Source organism: Oenanthe melanoleuca, chromosome 6 (assembly GCF_029582105.1).
Source record: "Oenanthe melanoleuca isolate GR-GAL-2019-014 chromosome 6, OMel1.0, whole genome shotgun sequence".
Taxonomy (NCBI): domain Eukaryota; kingdom Metazoa; phylum Chordata; class Aves; order Passeriformes; family Muscicapidae; genus Oenanthe; species Oenanthe melanoleuca.
This window is the reverse complement of record NC_079340.1, coordinates 20079541-20101653: the sequence shown is the minus strand read 5'-3', so window position 1 is coordinate 20101653 and position 22113 is coordinate 20079541. Positions and strand designations below refer to the sequence as shown.

At 36.3% G+C, this 22113-nt stretch overlaps 1 protein-coding gene across 1 annotated transcript in view; it reads left to right on the top strand.

Moving 5' to 3' along the window:
• Positions 1-22113, top strand: part of BTAF1 (B-TFIID TATA-box binding protein associated factor 1) — a 42091-nt gene that overhangs the window by 2426 nt on the left and 17552 nt on the right. Inside the window, exons 2-16 of the mRNA XM_056494907.1 lie at positions 6737-6860; positions 7930-8044; positions 10366-10512; positions 11943-12106; positions 12397-12533; positions 13195-13306; positions 14571-14639; positions 17017-17106; positions 18242-18337; positions 18589-18765; positions 19292-19432; positions 19558-19682; positions 20854-20974; positions 21050-21154; positions 21388-21537. Coding sequence (XP_056350882.1) covers positions 6737-6860; positions 7930-8044; positions 10366-10512; positions 11943-12106; positions 12397-12533; positions 13195-13306; positions 14571-14639; positions 17017-17106; positions 18242-18337; positions 18589-18765; positions 19292-19432; positions 19558-19682; positions 20854-20974; positions 21050-21154; positions 21388-21537 — 1873 coding nt within the window. The remainder of the gene's footprint in view (positions 1-6736; positions 6861-7929; positions 8045-10365; positions 10513-11942; positions 12107-12396; positions 12534-13194; positions 13307-14570; positions 14640-17016; positions 17107-18241; positions 18338-18588; positions 18766-19291; positions 19433-19557; positions 19683-20853; positions 20975-21049; positions 21155-21387; positions 21538-22113) is intronic.

Sequence of the window (22113 nt, the reverse complement as noted above, 5' to 3'; positions counted from 1 at the left end):
CCAATTGAAAACCTTTCTCAAAACCCTCATCTGTGCAGGGAGAGCCAAACAAACATAGGGAATGCTTTGAGAGACCCCCAAATTAGATTGAGAATTTGCAGCTTTGCTATTTGTAAGGTCATCTTAAAAGTAATTTGAAGTAGTTTTTACATATTGACAAAAAGGTCTGATATTTAATTCAGATTTTAAGTTACATTGAAGACTACCTTCTATAAAGCATTTCTGTGTTGATGCTCTAGAGAACAGACATAAAGCAAAACAGTAGATACTTCATACCAAAAGATATTGCAGAATATTTGCACTGTGTATGTTCCACCTCTTTGGTAGTTTTATGCCAAAGAAACTAATGAATGCCATCCTCCAGAAGTAGGGATAGGTGTGTGGAAAGGCTGATATTCCTTCTGTGATTTGGTAGGCCTTAGCTTCTGTCACCAATCTTAGAAGTATAGATGAGGTAATATAATGCTTACATAGCTCATTTAAAAATCCCAATGTTTTTAATAGTGCAACTGAGAAGGAAAAAAGGAAGTGAAAAGTTTTGGTTTAGCTTCGTGCCTACAAAGTGCATGATCCAAGTGAGCAATTGCAGTGGCTTGCTGATCTTTTGAGGTGCTTCAGAAGGAAAAGTAATACTTCCAAGAAAATGACAACTCATAGATTACTCGGGATGGTAGAGTTTCAGTAGGTAATAAAATGATGATAGTCCTTCAGGATCTAATAAAACTTTTTCCAGTTTCTTTAATGTGTTCAAAGGCACGTCATGTGTTATTCTAACACCAAGGTGTTAATGCCTTTCTCCTGTTTTGGAGTGCCTTTGCAGTGTGAAGGAAAATCAGTGTACTTTTGAAACCCAACAAAATTAGGAAGCTGGTAAGGTGCATTAAGAGTAAACAATTTTATTTTGGTTGGTATATCCTTTAAGTTCTCCCTGAAATACCGTAAAGACAGCCTTTTCAGGGTATGTTCAAGACAGTTCCTTACAGAAATATAAAGAGCATAATTTGCTGCTCTTGCAACTCATTCTTCATTTGATCTGTGTATGATTTTTCAGTGGTTTTGTTTACTTGAATTTGTGTATGACTGGTAGTATGCAGATTAGGTACCTAGTTTTTATTTTAAAATAAATAATGTCAAAAAGCTGTGAGACTAAAGCTCCTGTGAACTAAGCAGGGCTCATGTATTGCTCTCAGCTTTTGAAGTATAGGGCTGTGACTTCCCAAGAACAAGTGGCTGCACTGGCTGGCATCATTACTTATGTAACATTTCAAATTGAGTACTGCATCAAAAATCTCTTATGTGCACTGTATACCTTTTAGAAATATTTTTTGAGGTTATCAGACTTTCTCTATAAGGAATTCAGCTTTTAGCTTCTGTGGAAGCTATTATTTCATGGCTGCTCTTGCATAAAAAGCAGGAGTTAACCTGAGCAAGTATGTGTTCACTACTACTTAAAGGCCTGTGCCCAAAGCATTAGAATAGATGTTGTATAACCAATGTGCTTATGGGAGTTCAGACTTAAAAGTGGGGGAAAGAATAATGTAACTCTTCCCTTGTTGGTGGAGATTAACTTGCAGACCAGAACAGTGGACTGCCTTCTGTGCTGCTCTTAGTGGGAGGGCTGAGACAGTCATGGGAAGGGGGGAAGCAGAGCTAGCATGTGCACTGCTGCCCAAATGAGATAGAGCTCTCAGACACGCTTTTCTAATGGACTGAAGTGGAAATTGGAAGTCAGGATTGCATGCTGATAGAAATGCCAACCTGCCCCAGCAGATGGAATTTGAATAGTCACTGAGGTGCTCACTTTGTAACTTACTGATACACATCTTGTATTAGTCTGTCCTGACAGCTGCTTCAACTTGCAGTTCTCTCTCACAGGTTTCGCAATGTAATCAGTCACATTTTGAGGTGCATTGTTAGTTGTAGATACATATGTAATAGTTTACAAGTAAAACTTCTACAGCGTTAAGTTGTAGATTATACATGAAACATAAAATCCATATGGAATTAATTATACTAATTTTAGCATTTGGTTGGCTTCCATATGCAGTGTATAATAGTGTGACCTGGTGTGGTTATGGAGCTGTTGTTTGATTCCAGATGTTCCTTCAGCTGCTGGGTAGGAAACTAGATTACTTCCTTTTCCACAGTCCCACCTTCATAACTGTTTACACACTTAGGTGAAATAAAATCACAATCCATTCTTTGTGTATCATTGCATTTCTGGGTTTTGTTCTGAATTCTGTTGAGTGGTTTTTTTTTTTTTTCTCATGTCTGATTGTATATTTGAAAGTTGCTTATTTGATTACTTAATCGTTCATGTGAGTGTTTAGAGGTGACCAAGCTGGGATTTCACCAAATGAAGCGACAGCAGAGGACTATCAGGTCAACAAGAAAAGTTCAGACTCCATTAGAGCTTAAGTTGAATTTCACCCTTCTGAAGTCTTTAGTTGAGGGATGTTTTCAAGGTGTCTGGGCTATTTCTGTATTAAGAAATAGTGCCTGGGAGAAAGTTGTCTGGATGTTCAAAATACCAACTCCTAAGAGGATTCTCTTGCCTTCTGATGGGTGCTAGCTGGCAGCTTTTTAAAGAGCTCTAGGCAGAGCTTGACATTACTGTTCCAGGGACTATGCCACTGAGGACTTTTTGTACAGTCACACAATTCTAATGGGTTGGAGGATATGCTAAGGCAGTTACAAGGTGTTCATATCAGATGGCCTTTACTATTAGAGATTGCTCTCAGGACAGTTTAATATGCTGGGGCACAGGGATGTAACATCCAAACAGGTCGTTTCATGGGCAGCGGTGGTCAGTTTGCTGTCTTCACTGTCCCTTTCAAGCCTCCACTCATTGAAAGCTGCAAATTGGAAGTTTCATCATCTGAAGTCCTCTGGGGACCCAGCCCATTTGGAGCACTTAAACTGGGACTGTTGATCTTTATACGGTGCAGTTGCACATGGGTTCTTTTGCAAACATTTTGAAGAGACTGTTACTTACACCTGTATCTTGACATTATTATCCAGCTACTAGCTTCCTAATGCCTCTGGAGCTGAAGTGTTTTCCTTGTCCTATTTCCACAGGAGTGCCATAAGATTCACTTTAAATAGCAGGACAATTGATCCTTTACTTGGGGGCAGCAGCAAAGAACTGCAGGTTAGCACAAAGAACAGAACAGGTCATTTGTTGCAGAATTTGCTTCCTGTGCCTGGGTGAGGGTCATGTGTAATTTGGTTTAATGCTGAATGTGCAGAACTGGTGACCAGAAGATGCAATCACTGTGGTACCTGGAGAGTGCTTAGTTGTGGTGGCTCTTCTGAAGGTGAAGCATCTCAAATGCCTCGTCTTAAGCACCTGCATTGATGTATGTGTCAGAAACATTTCTAGTGGATTTTGTCAGTGTAAAAGGTGTTTCTTAGAAGGAAATAATGGAGTAGAGTGCTGATCATAAGAACTTTGAATTGTTGCTCTCAGTTGTGTCTTTCTGATATACTTCAACAGGAACTAGAAAAATTTCAAATTTCTAAAGTGAGAGGAGGAAATTATTTACCTCTTTGAGCAAGGTAGTGCTTTGTGCTGAGCTCATACAAAATGAGTTCATATCAAAGTCATGTATGGTTGATGAGATGTAGTTGCCATGGGATTGCAAGATAACAGAAGGCTCTAAACTATTGTTTATGAGTTAAAAATTAAGACCTTTCTATTTTTAAGTTCTTAATGCAGCAGTTAAATGCAGAACAAGTAGTTTTAGAGATGTATTTAATTTTTAACAAGCATTTTTAAATTTTCATAGTAATTTACAATTATTTTTCATAATAATTTATCAATCTTAGTTTCAGTATTTTTCTTTCCCGAAGTATTCTTTGTGTTTATTTGCCTGCATCTTCTATAGGCTTAGAACTTTTTTTTTGACAGAGTTGAAGTATTTAATAAGATAATTAAAAATTTTATCTGCATTGTAGAGCATCTCACTCTACCACTGTGCTTCACATTTCTGGGAATGATGTGAGTCATGTGATGTTCTGCCTACAGCACTGTCGAGCATGAGAAGCAGAGAACCACATCCCGCTAGAAAACTTATTTCTCTTTGGCTTTAATAACTTGTTTAGAGACTGCTAGTTTGTTCTGAAAATGAAAACCTTGTCAGAACTTAGGAAACTTTTTTTTTAAACTGCAGGTACTCAAAACTAATTTGTTAGGAATTTTTAGTGGCTTTTTTCATTCTTAATGAAACACAGACTGAAAACTTTAATGTAAAAAAACAAACCAGCTAGCACTGCTGATCATAGACAACTTTTTCAGTGCTACCCTTCCAACTCATGCAGAATTCAGGCTCTGCCATACTCTGCTGCAGCAGCACCAACACTTAATTTGAAAACCTTAATAGTTCCAAAATATTATCAGTTTGGGAATTTTACATCCTTCTGCGGGAGGAAAAGAGAATGGTTAGTGTGACCAGGACTACCGTTAGTCAGATGTTGTTTGCTGTATTTGCTAATCCTGTTTCCATGTATTTTGCTGGAGTTGAAAGCTGAAACCTTCCTGTAGTGTCAGACAAATGAAAGTTTTCTTTTTTGTTTGGTTTGCAGTTGTGTGTAAGTTAAGCAGCTTACAACTTAAAATAACAAATTCCAAACCAAGCACACTGTAGGTTAAAAAAGCCCCAAGCAAGCTGTATTTTGTAGGTAACACAGCTTCAGAAAGTTGTGGGTTTTAGGAGTGAAGATGTAGTGTTGTAAGTAAGTCTGGAATTCAAGTTGAGTTTTTGAGGGTAAGTTGACTTAGTGGTTTCCTCCTGTTTTGACTCATGAAGAGTTCTAGCTGAGGAAGTGGTCAAAGTTACACATTGTGCTTGACTTTGAGATGAAAAAAGATGATTTCATAGTTAAAGGAGCATGTGGTACTAGATGGCAAACTTGAGTATGGAATACTGAAGTTTCAAAGAGAGCTGAAGAATAAAAGGAGTGAGAACAAGCAAGTTGGAGCAAATAGTGGTTCTTCTGAAAGCCACAATGTTTTGTATTGAATAATAGTGACTGCTGCAAATCAGGTTGGGTTGTTATTGTCAAAAGTGCTGAAGGGAAAATACTGGCAACTAATGAGGTACCTGGAATGTTTCTCCTGACTACTCCACTATCAGGGATTCAGAAGTGTTGGATCTGTAAAGCTTTTTTTCTCCTTGACTACACACACAAAACTGCTGGATTAGATAGGTCTGGGGTTTAATTTTTGTGACTTTAAAACAACTTACTAACTAGAAATCATAGCAATTAAAACTCTAGTTTTATCTACAGAAATTGAAATAAGCTCACATATTTTATAGTAGAAAGATTGTTATTTCTAGGATGGCAGCAGAATTGTCTAAAAAGTGAAAATTATTTTAAATACTTTGAGCTAGAATTTTTAAAGTCTAATGAATACTTCATCTAATACCTCCAGTTATGAGAGTATTAGGGTTTTGGTATTGCCTTAGCCCTGCACTGCAATTCCTATTGTATTATGACGACTTAAGGTATATTCAGGATTAAGTGCAGTTTAAGCATGCCAAAGAAAATACAAAACAGTGATGTTGCAAAGAGGTTTTGGTGGTTTTTTTCCTTTTCTTTTTAAATTATTGGAACTAATGTCAAAGGCAACTTACGTGAAATGTAATGAGTAGCAACAGACTCACAAGGCATTTGTCCTTTCCTGTGTGTGCTCAAACCAAGGATGTGTGTTTATAAAGACAGGTTGTTCAGGATACCAATATCTTTATTCTGCCAGGCTGATCTAGATGAGCTTCACTGCTGTGTAAGGTCCGGTTTTGTATTGTTGCAGTTTTTGGAGGAGTGTTTTTATTATGAGGCTGGAAGGAACAATTTTGATTGCACTGTGTGAACAGGTTCTAGATTCATAATCAGTAAGAATCTCATGCTGCCAAATAACTAATGCATAAACTTGGCACTCATTAAACAGCTCTGATCAACCCACTGATAGTGAAGGGAATAATGAACACCTGTAACTTCAGTCATACATTTCAGTATCTAGAATATATGAATATATATGTAAAGAGAAACTTTATTTCTCATTCAGTAACTAAAGAAAGAAAATGAATTGTTCTACATATAGATGGTTGGAGTCTCTCACTAAATACAGTTACTGTGGAAACAGATCTGCTGGTTAAATCCCTGTATTTTGAGAGAAGGGCAGAAGCATCAGATGATTTCCAAGCTGTAAATACATCAAGACATTTGATTTTATGTATTCCAGGTAGTTAGCAGGGAAAAGATGGTGAAAAGTAAAAATCTGTGATCCTGGAGAAGCAGAGTTTGGTGTTACAGATAACAGGCTGTGTTGTCAATAGAAGTGATAATGCACAGTAGGAGCAGCTGAGCACTCTGCTTTTTCTATCAAATAGAATTTGATGATCACTTAGAACGTATTTGTTTCAAGAATGAAAATGTTCTATCACAGAACAAAGACAGGGATGATTAATTTTTTCTTTTAACTGTAGATTTTTTAAAACTAGCATTTCTTACAATTATGCTTTTTTTTTGTTACTAAATTAAATGTGCTTTTAGAACTAAGCTATGCTTACTATTAGAAAATAAGTACATTATTCACCCTGCCAACTGACAGTCTTCAGGCAAGCATCTTTTCTCTTTGAGTTATATAAACTGAAAAATGTGGGGGAATATTAATAGAAATGGGCTAGTGAGCTATGAATAGCATAACTTTTCGGTTTTTGTCAATCACATTTAGGCTTGATCGTCTCTTTATTTTACTGGACACCGGTACAACACCAGTAACAAGAAAAGCAGCTGCACAACAACTTGGGGAAGTAGTGAAACTGCATCCTCATGAACTGAATAATCTCTTATCTAAAGTAAGCATATTTTTCCCTAGTACTTCAGTGGTGAGAATAAAACTAGTTTAAAGGGGTATGCTTCTGTGGGAAGGAGAAAATGCAATGTGGTCTTGTGTTTTTCGAAAGTAAGAGAATGAAGAAAATTAAGGGCTGCTTCTGTTAAAGGTGCTGTTCTGTCAGGTTCTGAAATTATTACATAAGTAAGGTTTCATTTAGCATTCAATATTGATATTCAGCATTTGCTGCAAGTTCAGACTTTTCTCTATAAAGAGAAGCTCTACTGTCTTATAAAGATTTCTGTTCTTGCCTTTAAAGATTATTACTTGTGTGATAAAGCGTTAAAAATGTTGCAGGCTGCATGTCTTTAAAAGGGATGGAAATTGGGAAGAGTTTTCCATTACTGTGAGACTTCAATCTGACCAAGTCTAGTAAAACCACCAAAAATAATCTGCATCTGACAGGTGAAGATGGCTCAGTGACCTCAGTTCTGTTCTTACTGAACCAGATGCTCTCACCACAATTGATGCTGTCATAGAGTGGCCAAGGAATCATGAATATCAAACTGCTTTCAGAGAAAGAAATAGTTTTTCCAGATGTGTGACAGTGATATATTAGTTTAGAAGAGTATAGATTGCTTCAAGTGACCCATGTTTTATCTCTTCTTGGGTTAAATGACTTCAGGGTTCTAAGGTCTGTTAATCAATTTTGAATGCTTCCTTGTAGAAAAAAAAGCCAACAAACCAACCAACCAAAAAATTAAAAATGTGTCTCAAGCCTTGTTCAGTACCTGGAGAAAATCAAACTTCAGCCTAACTGGTTGGACTAAATATATCTTACAGAGTCTTAGGTCTAATTCTGACAAATGTTCTGCTAAGCAGTGAGCGATATAGAGAAGGCTGCTGGCATTTCTTGGATTTTTTTTTTTTTTTGTTTTGAATGTTGTATTAATTCATTGCATTAAAGTAATTGTGTTTTAATGGAGCATAACAGCTGATTGATTTTTTTTTTTTTTTTTTTTTTTAAGTACCTTTCAGGCAAATACTTATTTACCTGAAATACTTATTTACCTATTTATCTCTCCTTCAAGGTGTTAGTGTATTTAAGAAGTACGAACTGGGATACTCGCATTGCGGCTGGCCAGGCTGTCGAAGCAATAGTGAAAAATGTACCTGAATGGAATCCAACTCCAAGATCAAAGCAAGGTGCTCCTTAAATACATTGTGTATAACTCATTGTGTATCTTACTCAGATTGTCTGTGATAGAGACTTTTCAAGCCATCTATGCCATTTTGTTTTTTATGAGTGTAGACTTTTATTTGCATGTAAGTTATTTGGAACAGGGTACTAATAACACCAAGGTCATGGGTTCAGTCCCTGTATGGGCCACTCACTTAAGAGCTGCACTTGATGATCCTTCTGTATACCTTCCAACTTAGAGTATTCTGTGATTTTGTGAAGTAGGACTGTAAGTAAACCTCTTTTTTTTTTTTTTTTTTCCTTTATTTCTTCCAGAATTCCTGTATTTGTGCTTTGTACCTTTATAAGGCTTTTATAAAGAAAGGGAGTAGCTAGTAAAATGGTAAAATGTTTAACCAATCAACTTTGTCATGATAGCTTGCAGAAACCCTTTTCTTCACTCTTCCTTTAATCCAAGCACCTTTCTGAGGGAGGTGAAAGGGCAGCTTACTCAAGTCTGTTCTGTTTCTTTTAATCTGAAATTATCATGTTTGGGATGTTAGTTTCCTTAATTGTTGAGTAATGGACTAAGTGATTTTGTCCAAATCCATTGGTACTGTCGATATTCACAACTTTATGGCACAGGTCACAGAAATTCACTGACTTGTTTAAAAACACACACACTCCCTAAAATGGCAACAATGAAACTCACATCTGTTTGAGATGATCTCATATTTGTTTCACTTATTGCCTCCCGGTTCTGTTGGCTTTGAATTTGACAAGCAAATTCTGCATTTTCTTTCTCCATTGTATTTATTTTTGTAAACCATACTTGCTCTCTTCCAACAACATCTTCATATTGAAAATTGCAGTCCCTTCAGTCTTTCCTCACAAGACAGCTATTTTGTCTTTTAAATAACTTTGTTTTTCTTTGTGCTTTTTCTTCTCTTACTTATGTCCTCCTTGAGATGCACAGAACTCCACACAGTCTGCCTACATCTCTAGAGTACTGAAATTTACACCTAGTGACAAAATTATGTGCTTTGTGCTGTCAAAACTGTCCTTTCTAGTGAGACCCAGTGCTTGTCTGCTCTGCCTTTCACTGCTTAATAAACAGATGAATACAGAAAGCTGTCAGAAATGCCTCCAGGATTTTTATTGAATGCAGTTTTGTGTAGGCATGGTTTAGGTTATTCATTTTTATACCTCATGTACTTATTTGCCCTTTAGTCTGTTCTGAGAGTCCTCCTTGGATTCCTTAGTGCCATGGGCTACCCAAAAGAGTTTAGTGTCACCTATGTGCTTGGAGAAGAGTGCATTAGTGAATGTGTTTTCTATTGATTGAAGAATTGGTACCAACACTGATCCCCAAAGGACTCCAGAACTAACTTCTAGCTTTTAGTTTGTAAAAGGATGTTCTCCCCAGCTCTCTGCTAACTGGTTCTTTTGGTTTATTCTTTCGTATGAATCCTTGCCAAAAGCTTTTATATGTATTATGTTCACTGAATGCCCTCTATCCACATCCTCTATCCACTGTTGCAGCTCTTTAAGGACATTGATAATCAGGTTACTGAAAGGTGTTTTTTTCCAGAGCAGTTCTCTTTCCCAGTAAATCCTATTTATCTATATACTTCATAATTTAGTTACAGAATCACAGAATAGTTTGGATTGGATGAACTCTCCTATTGTATACTCTATCTTACCAAGGATAGAAGTTCATTTCACTTGTCTAGTTCAAGGATTACTTCTGGCATGCCTTTTGTACATTGGAAATGTACATGGAAATTGGGTAACCAACACCTTTTAAAATGCATTATCCGGTTCTTGCACATCTGCTATCAGATTGTTAATGAAAGTGAAAAAATAATTGTGTTTGAGAAAATGGTACTGTTTGAGATGAGCTCACAGCTAGGTGTCAGTAGCCCTTTCTCCCACACCTGTTTAGACCACTCTCCAGCTTTCCTACTTAGGATGCTTTGCTGGTAGGGATATGCAGCAGTGTTGTTGGACTGCTTGTGATACTAATTGTGAGCCATATTTAGTTCAAAACTGTAAGCTGGCTCTGTGTGTACAGAGAAGGCCTGGTGGTAGGTCAGTGTTCAAGGTTTTAAAAAGATAAATTTATCAAGGGAAAAACATTCTTTTTTCTATTAAGGTATATTTAGTGACCTATTTTAGTCTGTCTTTGTGAAAATGGAGCCTTTATACTTTGTGAATCAAAATGCTGTATGTCTGAGGATTCTTTGGAAGAGAGATATTATCTCTTGCTTTTCCTTAATCTTCTGCCAGAATTTTGAACAAAAATTTAATCACATTGTCCTTAATATTATTTTTATTTCCTACCTAGAACCAGGCTCAGAAAGTCCTAACGAAGATTCACCTTCAACAGATCGGTTGCGTTTTGACAGATTTGATATATGTCGGTTGTTGAAACATGGTGCATCTCTTCTTGGGTCTGCTGGTGCAGAATTTGAAGTCCAAGATGATAAATCAGGTATCTATATTTTACTTGCAGACAAGAAAACTTACTGATATCAAAAAAGTTTGTTGTGGCAGCATTATGAATTTAATCATCCATGGATTCTCAGAATGTTAAGAAATAATGACAGAAAATATTCCCCAGCATAAGTGGTTTGTATTTTCATCCTCAAGTAACACGATTTCTTGGGGTGGGGGGGATATTGTTTGTTTGGGTTCTTGCCATAACAGTATTACTATGTGTATAGTGGGGAAGAAGGGGTGGAAACCTGAAAAAGCATCAAAGATTTCTGTAGCCTTTTTTAAAAGGGTCAGGCACTATCACTGCTTGTTCTTCATCTAAACAGTCTTCCCACATAGAGAAGTGTGATGTGGCTGATTTAAAAGCTTGAAGGTTTAAAGTATAGAAAGATTGCATGAAAAGTGGTAAGACTGCCGAAGTCAGAAGATCAAATACCAGTGCCTGTGTGATGTTTTTTGTTTCAAGTGACTTGTCTAATATTTTTCTGTAATACTTTTAGCTGAGAGTTGGTTTGTCAGCATAATGGTACTGGATTATTTTAATCTGAGGGTTTTTTTGCTATTGCTCTACTTGCCTGTTCTTAATTCCAGACCATCTACCAGTTTCTGCACCAAATTAAGTGATGGTATTAATAAGAATCTGACTGCGTAGCTCTGATTGCTTTGTTCCCTGTTTGTGATGGGTTCTGTGTGGGGTACACAGAAGATCAGTAGCTCAGCAAGGAGCAGAACCTGTGGCTGCTGAAACTTGAGCAGTGTTCTGTCTTGCTGAGATGTTAGGAAAATATTTTATAAAGAATGGAAGTTGTATTTGCTTGTCAGTTAAATGCAGTTTAAAAAAACCATACTTATATAGATAATATTAACTACTTGTTACTACTTAACCAGGTGTACACCCGAAATTGTGCCTGTTGGTCATCTGCTTAAAAGTTTGTGCTGATAACTGAAAAAAAAAACAAACAAAAAAACTACCACAACACCAACAAACCAAAACAACAAAAAACCAACCCCTCCTGACTGGTTTCTGTACTGTGCATGTAAAGAGTGAAATCTGACAGCCCTACCAGCTGCAAGTTTTGGGTTATTTGAAGGGTTTATTCTACTTGGGTGCTAAAGTCTTATTTTTTATGTAAATTCAGGTGCTCCCAAAGTCTAGGTGTTCTGTAGTTAGTATTGAAACTTCACACATTCTTGAGGTGTCATCTGTTAATTTCCAAAATGAACCTTTTTTGATTACAGTTGAACTACTTGTGTAGTTACAGTAGCAGAAGAAGTCTTCTTGGGTATCAGAGTGATTTGTTTTAGAATGTGTCAGCCAAGTACAATTTAATCCTGTAAATTTTTGCTTTATGTACATTGAAAAAGTCATCAGTAAAATATCTGGTTGGAAATTTGACACATCTTCTTTTAAAACCCCTTTTTAAGGTGAAATTGATCCTAAAGAGAGGATAGCACGACAGAGGAAACTGCTGCAAAAGAAACTTGGCTTAGATATGGGTGCTGCAATTGGAATGAATACTGAGGATCTGTTCAATGATGAAGATTTGGACTATTCTCCTTCTTCAGTTTTACTAGTAAACAAACAACCTGTAGGTAAAACCTTGGGCTATTTCACTGCAAGGAATAATACAGAGGGTTTGCTTTATTTGAGCTTCTGTGGTTATAATATTTATTTTTTAAATAAGATGATTGGCATCTAATGTGGTATGCTTTAGCCTACTGAGTTCTTACATCCCATAGTTGCTTGTTAGTATTATTTGATATCAAACTGCTGAAATGTTTGAAATGGAGGGTTGGGGAAATTGGGAGTGTTGTGGGTTGGAGAATATTTTAGGACTTCATTGTAAAAAGAATTGACAATGAATGACTTTTCTTTCAGACTCTTCAGGCTGCTGAGTTAATTGACTCAGAATTTCGAGCTGGTATGAGCAGTAGACAAAAGAATAAAGCCAAAAGAATGGCTAAGCTATTTGCAAAGCAAAGATCCAGAGATGCAGTGGAAACTAATGAGAAGAGGTATAATAGTGAACTGGTTTCCTTTTATTTCAGTTAAGCTGAGATTGTGATTTGATTTATCTCTTGAGAAACTTCCTACAGTCTTTGCATCTTAAATCTCTTATGTGCTAATTGTGCTGATGGTGGAAAGTTTGCATGCAGTGCTTGTTCCCAGGAGAGCTTTGTTGAGGACCCATCTTCAGAGGCATCTTGACATAATGGGATGCTACATCTGAAATGTGTGATTTGTCCCTGTTATTAAACATGACTGGAGAATAATGCATGAAAACGGGGGATTTTAAGAAGATTAATAACTAAAAATTTAGGATACAATTTTCTGATGTGTGCTGTGTTCTTCACTGTAGTTTATAGCAGCCTGTTATTGTCTACTGTGTTCTAGTGGTCATTTAGTGGTTAACAAAGTTCTTGATCTTGTTTAGGAATTGGTGGGTTTCTTGGAAAAAAAAATCTGAGACTGATTGTAAATCTGGGACAGTATTTTGCTGTTTACTCACTGCATGTTTTGTTTTTACATGTAAACCTACCTATCTTGCATATTTCAGTGTTAAACCTCTTTGTTTTGAATTCTTGCCATACTTTATGGTAGCTGAAGACTTGTAGATGTAATTACTTCCCTTAAAGCATACTTCCAGTTCATGAACATGTACTTGATCCTTCTCAGCAATGATAGCACTGATGGGGAACCGGAAGAAAAGAGAAGAAAAGTTGCAAATGTTGTCATCAACCAGCCTGCCACAGACTCAAAAACATTGGTAGAAAATACTCAGGAAGAGGTATGATGTATTGTTCTGCTGTTAGCAAGAATGATTGTTCAGTTTTTTTAGCTGAGTAATTTGAAACAAAGTTTCTTCATATGCCCAAATTCTTCAGTCATCTTAGCATTTAGGGAAATAGAATGAAGAATGTCATGGCCGGCTCACTTTTATACATAATGAAGCAAGTGTTACAGCATTGAGGAAGAAAACACATTTAATCCTTTGGTAGCAGTTTGTGACCCAAATTAACACAAGTAGGTGGCTACAGGTGTCAGACCTGGGTGTTAAACTGGCAAACTGTGCTAAACACATACATGGTAGGATTACAACGAGCCACAAATAATTTGATCCAAATGCTTATTTAACCTTTATTTAATCTTTGTTGTACTTTAATTAGGCTTAATTTAGAATTAAGTTTTATCTTTAATAGTTGAAGAGTAAAACAATTACCTTAGTCTTGGAAAAAACTTCATTTGTTTCAAAAGACTGAGAAGCTTAAAACTAAGAAATGTTAAATAGAATATAAATGGTGCATGAAATTTATTTGAGAAGACTTTATCTAGGTAAGTGTGTATCCTACAAAAATAATCTTCCAGTCGTAGTTCAGTAATTAAATTTTTATTTGCATAAAAATGATTGGCAAACTAATCTGAAATATTAATGATAACTACAGGATGCTAACTGTCTTTCAGTTGCTCTTTGTATGTGATGATGTGAACTTACTAATGGTAATAAAAATTCCTTTCCATAGCGATGTCAATTTCCTTGTAGGAAATTTTAGGATAGTTAATATGCTTTGGTATCCAAAAAGTGGAATGTATTTGGAAAAGGGTGTGTTTATTGCTGAATTCATTGACCCAATTTTGTTATGTAGTGTGTCTTCAAACTGAGACTTGTTTATTATGTTCTTTAAAGGCAAAGTTCATGAATTTAAAGGATCACTGGGTAGAGTAAGAAACTTGGCTTAATTTTCTTCCTTAGCACGATTTCTAAAGGAAAGGTGAAGTTCAGAACATCAAAATTAATTCCCATAGAGAAGTTTCTGTTAACAGAAACTTCATAAACTTCTTAAGAGATCCAATGCTAATCAGTGAAGTTTCTGAGCTGGGGAAGATGTTTTTTTCAATTCTGCCCAATAATGAAGAAAAGCACTCTTAAGCTTTTGGGGGGTTTTTATGTGCCATTTAAGTATGTGAAGGCAGCGATGTAAGAAGTGTTCATGATTCCTTTTTTTTTTTTTTTTTTTTTTTCTAATCTCATATTTAATTTTTTATGGATTTAGGCAAATGAATGGCCTCTGGAAAGCTTTTGTGAAGAGGTGTGCAATGATCTCTTTAACCCTTCTTGGGAGGTAAGACATGCCCTATTCAAGGTGGAGCTATAAGTTTTTTAAAAAGGGCTTCAACAGAAATGCAAACACTATATGTGTAGAGCTTAGAATTTTGCCAGATATCAAAACCTAAATCATTTATGCATACAGATAATGTAGCTGAGACAAATTTGCTAGGAAACTTAAATGTTTTTTAAGACCCATTTAAAGGGGAATGCAAAACAGATGTGTAATGTATACTTGTGGAGAGTAGGAAAGATATGAAAAGCCGTCATAAGTGAAAATTATGGGAGTAAAATAAGCAAAATAAAATCACATCAATCTGTGGTTAAGATCAAGTAATTAAAACAAACTTTGGTTCATCAAGACTGAGGAATATTATGTTAATCTGTTGCTGGCAGCAGTGGCATGTTTGTCTAATGCTAAGCTAGTAGAAAAGGAAGGGGAATCAATCCTTTAGTAACTACAAAAGCTTATGTTTGGTTGCTTTGACCACTTATTTTCAAGATTCCAACTGGTTCTACTCACCTTTTTATTATTCAGTCCTTATACAATTTTCCACAAACTTTAGTAGAAATTTCAGGTAAAAATATAAAGTAGCTGATAATGATCTAACTTCCTTGTGCAGAAGGTAGAAATAATGGTTGTCAACTAACTTCATTTTCTTAAGTTCATCTTTTGAAGGGTTAAATATTAACAGCAACTCTAACATCCGTATGTGTATCTGTAGCACAGTCTTGGTGATGTCAGTATGGGCAGAACCAACTTGCTCTCTGTCTTGGAAACAGAGATCATATGCAGTCAGCACAATTATTTTGGTCCCAGAAAAAGAATAATTATATTTGTGTTGCACATCAATGCATCTGAGCTAAAAAGTCTCACCTTATTTGAAAGCAGGCTGTTTGCAGTTGAAGGCCAGGTACACTTCTGATATGTAGACATTCTCATAGCTTTTAGTACATTTGATATAAGGCACATACATCTTTATAAGGGACGTAGATCAATACAGGATCATTATTACAATATGTTCTGGGTGAAAATCAGGCTAACCTGCCTGAAAATGTAGGTTTAAAGTGGCTCTCTGGAAGCATCTTGCAATGTCTAGAGGTCACCTAGGTGACTACTTCAGACTGCTTGCCACACTTACAGGCAGTTGAAGTCAGGCAGGATGAATCCTACTACTGCTATTTCCTTTATGCATTTGTGTCTTGCTGGTTTGTGTTTTCAGAAGCTGAGACATTAACTAGCAAAATCTGCTTCTTTTGACTTGTAAAACTGAGCTTGTGAGCCATCTTGGACCAAATAAACTGTTGATGTATGAACAATTAGGATTTCAAGACAGGACTCTCTGGCTGTGTTGTATTGGCTTGCTTATGGCTTTAACCAACTGACTGTGTCAGCTAACTGAGCTGACATAGGGGCCATGTATATTTGCATTTCATGTAAGATATTCTGAAGAAGGAAGGAGCTACCAAGTACTCAGTTCTACCTGTTACTGCCATGAAATGAAATGATTTTCTGATAGCAGAAAACATGTATGTGAACTGTTTTTAAAAAAAACAGTTAATTCTCTTCTAACTTATGTAAAGGCCTCTCAATGAGAACCTGGTTCAAAACTGTGCTTTTGCAATTTTGCATATCTGCTGAGTGAGCTTTCCTTTAGAAGCTGATTACTAGTCCAGTTAGGTGTCAAAAATAGAAGAAACAGATGTGTCTTTAGTACATCTTTCTACTGGTCTTTTGTTATTTCCAGAACTCTTCCTAGTGTGTTCATCTGTTCATGTTTGGTGAGAACATACAAGTGCCTGTAATTTGCTTTCCCATATTACTTGTTCACATATTTCTGTAATCCAGTCAAGCAGGGCAGGTTTGTAAGTTATGCAGAATAGTAATTCCCAGAAATTTGTTCTGCAGCCTGCAGAATATTCAGTGAGGATCCAAACTCTGTTTAAGAAATACAGAGAGTTATAGAAAAATATTAAACATGAAGTGCTTGAAACTATAGCAATACTGATTTGCTTTAGCTTATAAACTTAATAAAAACAGTAATATCTTCAAACTTCTTTGGCAACTAGTTCCATATAGCCTAGTGAGGCAAAAGTAAAAGAATGTTGGCTGCATTACTGTAAATATCATAATGTGTTAGGAAATAGAAGCAATTCTTAATTGCTTCTGTTTATAAGGTGGCAGATACTTGGGCAAAAGGAGGTTGATTTTTGGATAGATGAATATTTTAATATGTGATTTGATCTAATAATTCCCGCAAGTCTAAGTAGTGCTAATTCTGCATCTCTTAAACATCTATGTTAAGAATACAGTGGTATTTCAAATTTCCAACATGGGTTTTGACTTCTGTTCCCTAATATTTTAAAACTGACTTTTTATTTCACTTTCCTAGGTTCGACATGGTGCAGGTACTGGACTGAGAGAGATACTTAAAGCTCATGGCAAAAGTGGTGGTAAAATGGGAGATAGCTCTTTAGAGGAGGTAAGTTTCCAGTTACGTAGACTTAGTATTTTACTTAAATGAAGTTGAGAAAAGAGAGTCCTTAAAATACTTTGTAACAGGTGCATGATGTGGAGGATTATAAAGACTTTTCTGCTCAGAATGATCTGGATGACATCACTATATCCACTGACAAAGCATTGTTTTTGAAAGGCCTATGCAGAACCCAATACTACTGGATAATTAGCCATTAATATATTAGTTGTGTATAAAGTTTTTAAGCATTAGCTTCCATATTAGCATATATTGTTTTCAAGTCCTGGTAGGTCTGTGCTTAATATTGGCAAGTTGATTATGTAACTCTGGTAATGTCTTAGACCATCTTAACTCTGCTTGCCTAAATAGTAAGACTCTATCAACCTACTGCCTTTATTATGAGAAAAGAAATTAAAATAGTCTCTTTAAAAGGACAACAATTTTTTTTTAAATATCCTGAGAGTAATAGCTTGTTTACTAATAGTGGATTTTATCCGGATTCTTACTGACACCCCTTCTGTAGAAGCAGCTGGAAGAGCTTGTGGCTTAGAGAGTTGAAGAATGAGATGTAAATCAGTGTACTTCAGTGTACTTAGTAAATAGGGAAAGCAAAAACTTCTCTCTCCTTACTTCCATGTAGAATAGTATTTGTTTCATGAAGATGGCTGGATCATAACATAATCTGCAATGATAAAATACTTTAAACCGTTTCTTAACTATCTATGGAAAGTGTGGATGATAATTACATATATATATATATATATATATAAAATAAAGTGTTGATAATGTAGCAATGACCATGACATCAGTGTGGTATCACTATTCTTATACTGACTCCAGAACACAGCACTGTACCAGCTACTGACAAAAAAATAAAACTGTCCCAGCTAAAAGCAGGACACTAGCCTTTTGATAAAGGTGCTGTGTTTTTAGAGAAGAAAACAACCAGGTTATGATGTTTGTAATAATCCAGGTGAGTTGAATTACTGCTGACTACCTGGCTTGTCTCTGCAAGAGAACATTATTGAGTCAGTGTGAACATTTGTTGTCATGTCTTTTACAGATATTAGCTAAAGTAAGCATATTAGAAATGCTTTATGAATAAATGTAGTCAAGGTGTTCAACTTTTCTGTTCTTACAGATGATTCAGCAGCATCAGGAGTGGCTAGAAGACTTGGTTATTAGACTTCTTTGTGTGTTTGCACTAGACAGATTTGGAGACTTTGTTTCAGATGAAGTAAGTTTTAAAAAAGTTACCTTTGCTTGAACAGGTAGATCTGCTGGCTTCTGCAGGAAATAACACTGCAGTAGCTTGGCTGTGCCTTGTGTGGTGCTACTGCACGTGCCTACTATAAATGCACCCAGATGCTTATTAAAAAGTAGCTGATACATAAACTTCACCTTGTTTGTATAGCAGTTTGGTCATCTGACTCTTCTGAAGTCAATTTTCATTCAGAAGTATCTGTTTTGTCATTTACTTTCTCCTAGGTAGTGGCACCAGTACGTGAGACTTGTGCTCAGACTTTGGGAGTAGTATTGAAACACATGAATGAAACTGGTGTTCATAAAACTGTGGATGTTCTCCTGAAGCTGCTTACACAGGAACAATGGGAAGTGAGACATGGTGGTCTCCTAGGGATAAAGTATGCTTTGGCAGTACGCCAGGTAATTGCCCTCATGACACATTGTAGAGAGCTTTGGATCATAAATCTCTGCTCAAAGTAGATGTGTCTGAACAGTAGATAAGTGTGATAAAGCAAGCTTGCTTGTACTGCAGTCTGCTGGTACTGGGTTGAGATGTGTGACTGCACTTTTATATCCATGCTGCAAGTATATAGTGCAAGCTGTGCTTGCAGAAGACATTATAGATGATGTGCCTGCCTGGTCTTGTTGATGCTCTCATGTGAGGTAACAGGACAATTTGTGTTACAAAGAAGTTTAGGCTATCTGTGGTGGTATTTTGCAGACATTGAGCTTTGTTTATGCCAAAACCAAGCTGACTTGCAGTTAATTAAATTTATACTCTTTGCTTAATTTCATGAATGGTAACTTAAAATATTAGGATTGCAGTCTTGGACCTGTAGCATCCCTTTCGAACAGTCAGGTTCATTCACACACACAGGGTACATCTTAGTTGATTTTATCTTTACAAGCTTTTTCAGTTTAAAAATGCTTTTGATCTTTTTGGCAGGACATGATCAACACTTTATTGCCAAAAGTATTGCCTGCAATAATTGAAGGTCTGCAAGATCTGGATGATGATGTCCGAGCTGTTGCTGCAGCATCTTTAGTACCAGTAGTGGAAAGCCTGGTCCAGCTTCAATCTCAGAAGGTGACTGAACTGTTTTAAGTTCACTTTTGGTCTAAGTGAAGAAAATGTGATACTTAGAGGCAGCACTGGTTTTGTTGTTGGTTTTCTTTTTTTAAATTATAAACCCCCTTTGCTTATTTGTGTAGGTGCCTTTTATTCTTAATACCTTGTGGGATGCACTTCTGGAGTTGGATGACTTGACAGCTTCCACAAACAGTATCATGATCCTTCTTTCATCCCTTCTGACTTACCCTCAGGTCCGCAAATGCAGGTAACTTTTCAATTAGTATTGCTTCAGTATTACAGGTCTGCCTGCCCACTTATTTTCATATTGGAATTACCAGTTTATTTCAAATCATCTACCAAGGAGATGATTAATTTAACTCAGTATTTTATTTCTACTCTGGTTTTTCCATAAAGTGAAGGTTACAGCAATGCTTCTATTTCTGTTAAGTTAGTGAAATGCAACAAAAGAATTAAGAAGTGTATTACATGTGGTTTATATGTGACTTTTTTTCCCCTTTTCTCTCTCTCTCTCTGCATTCATCTTGGATGTTTTAGTAAAGGATATTTGCTCCACTCACATGGTGGTCCTGCCCACAAACATCTTGTTTGTTAATAAGGAACCGACAAATCCCAAATGAGACCAAACGGTGTGTTTTAAAACACATTCATGAACCTTTAGAACTTTACTATTTGAACAGCTCTGAAATAAGCTACAAACATAAATTCACATCAATAGTACAACCAGTAATTCCGTGACTGGTTGATGACAGTTACGATCTCTTTGGGACTCTGACAAATTAAAGGAGCTGCATCTTAGCATGTTAAATTTTTCATAATGCACCTGGTAAATTCACAGTACCTGCACTTAAGGTAGATGCTGTACACATTTGATTTTTCTCATCCTATATGATTGGCACTGCTGAAGCTGGTGGTTGCCCAAATCCAAAATAAAGAATGAAGTTTTGTTATTCATGCAGTCTTTAATTCAGCACCTACTACTTGCATCGACTGATAGGCCAGTTACATCAGTTGATATGCCAGCTCATGCAAAAAAGATGCAAGTTTGCTTTTAGTTATTTGTGAAGTCATAACTGCCTAATAGCAACTTCAGAACAGAAACAGCCCCTTGTTTTTTCTGAACAGTTGAACAAAGCCTGAAGTATAATTTGGGAAAAAAACATGGTAAACTTAAACTGACTAATTCTCTCTACCAGTTCAAAAATCCCAAACCACTATTTTCCTGAAACAAGATACCAACTCAAACTGTTTTAAATATATAAGCTGTAGTAAGTTGATCCTTCACTTAAAATCACCAAGCATATGCAATACTTTCCTTTCTTAAAGCTTTCTTATGGATAAAATGAGAATAAACAAAATTAACTTAGCTCTGTGTGTTTTTATCCCTGACCCTGCCTCTACATCTCCCTTTCCTATAGTATTCAGCAATCCCTGACAGTCTTGGTCCCTCGTGTGTGGCCATTCTTGCATCATACAATATCTTCTGTACGAAAAGCAGCACTGGAAACATTATTCACACTGTTGTCTACCCAAGACCAGGTAAGAATTAGAGTTATTAATGTCTTACTGTGGTGTTATTGGAATATGCTTGGTCATGTGATGTCCTTGTTTCAGAGTTCTTCAACATGGCTGACTCCAATTCTGCAGGACATGTTGAGGCACATATTTCAGTTTTGTATCTTAGAAAGCAACCAGGAAATTCTGGATCTTATTCACAAGGTATTTGCATGATTTACCATGTAGATGTAGTACTTGTGTATCCTGCTCTTTCAAATCCTCTGTACTTTTGTGCAGATGAAAAATAGTGTGTTCATATTAAATACTTTGCAATTTTCCTGTGTGATGCTTTACTATTGAGCAAATGAGTGTTCCTGCAGTTTCTCAGCATGTGTATGATCTTATGTAGGCCATGTACAAATTAGTCATGATTTCTACTGTGGTTCTTTCCCAAGGTGTGGCTGGAACTGTTAAACAAGGCATCTGTACAGTATGTTGTTGCAGCTGCTTGTCCGTGGATGGGAGCCTGGCTCTGCTTAATGATGCAGCCATCTCATTTGCCCATTGATTTAAACATGTTGCTAGAAGTAAAAACCAGATCCAAAGTAAGTGAAATGTGGCCTCACTGACAGTTCTGAGGAAAGTAGGAAATTGCTTAGCTGTATATAAAACACATTCTGAGAGTGTTAGAGGGGAGTGATGGTCCTTTTCTACAGTTCCAAATGTAAACTGTCTTACAAGCCTCAAGACTGTAGAACAAAAGGGTTCTTGCCAGGTTATCCATGAGAATTAAGTTCTGTGTAGCGTTCTCTACGTGGGTACTTTATATAGTCTATATTTACATAGCTCTAAAGCCTTCTGTTTGCAGGACTGAGTTAAATCCAAAAGTATTGTGTTGTTTTTGGAAAAATGCTGAGAGGTTTCCTTTTTCCTTTTATTTGCTGTATGTTGAGCATTGACCTTAATATTATAGTGAAGGGATGTAGCATACATTTCATTGGACTACAGAATGCTACTAGTGGACAGGTGATTTATAAGCATTGACTACTTTAAGAAATCTGTTATCCAGGAAGTGTTCTTAGTCCAGTGTTTTAATGGTGTGGTGATTATTTGTATTGTTATGGAATATGAATTAATCTTTTCATTACAAAGACACTTTCAACCTTTCCTTTATTCCATAG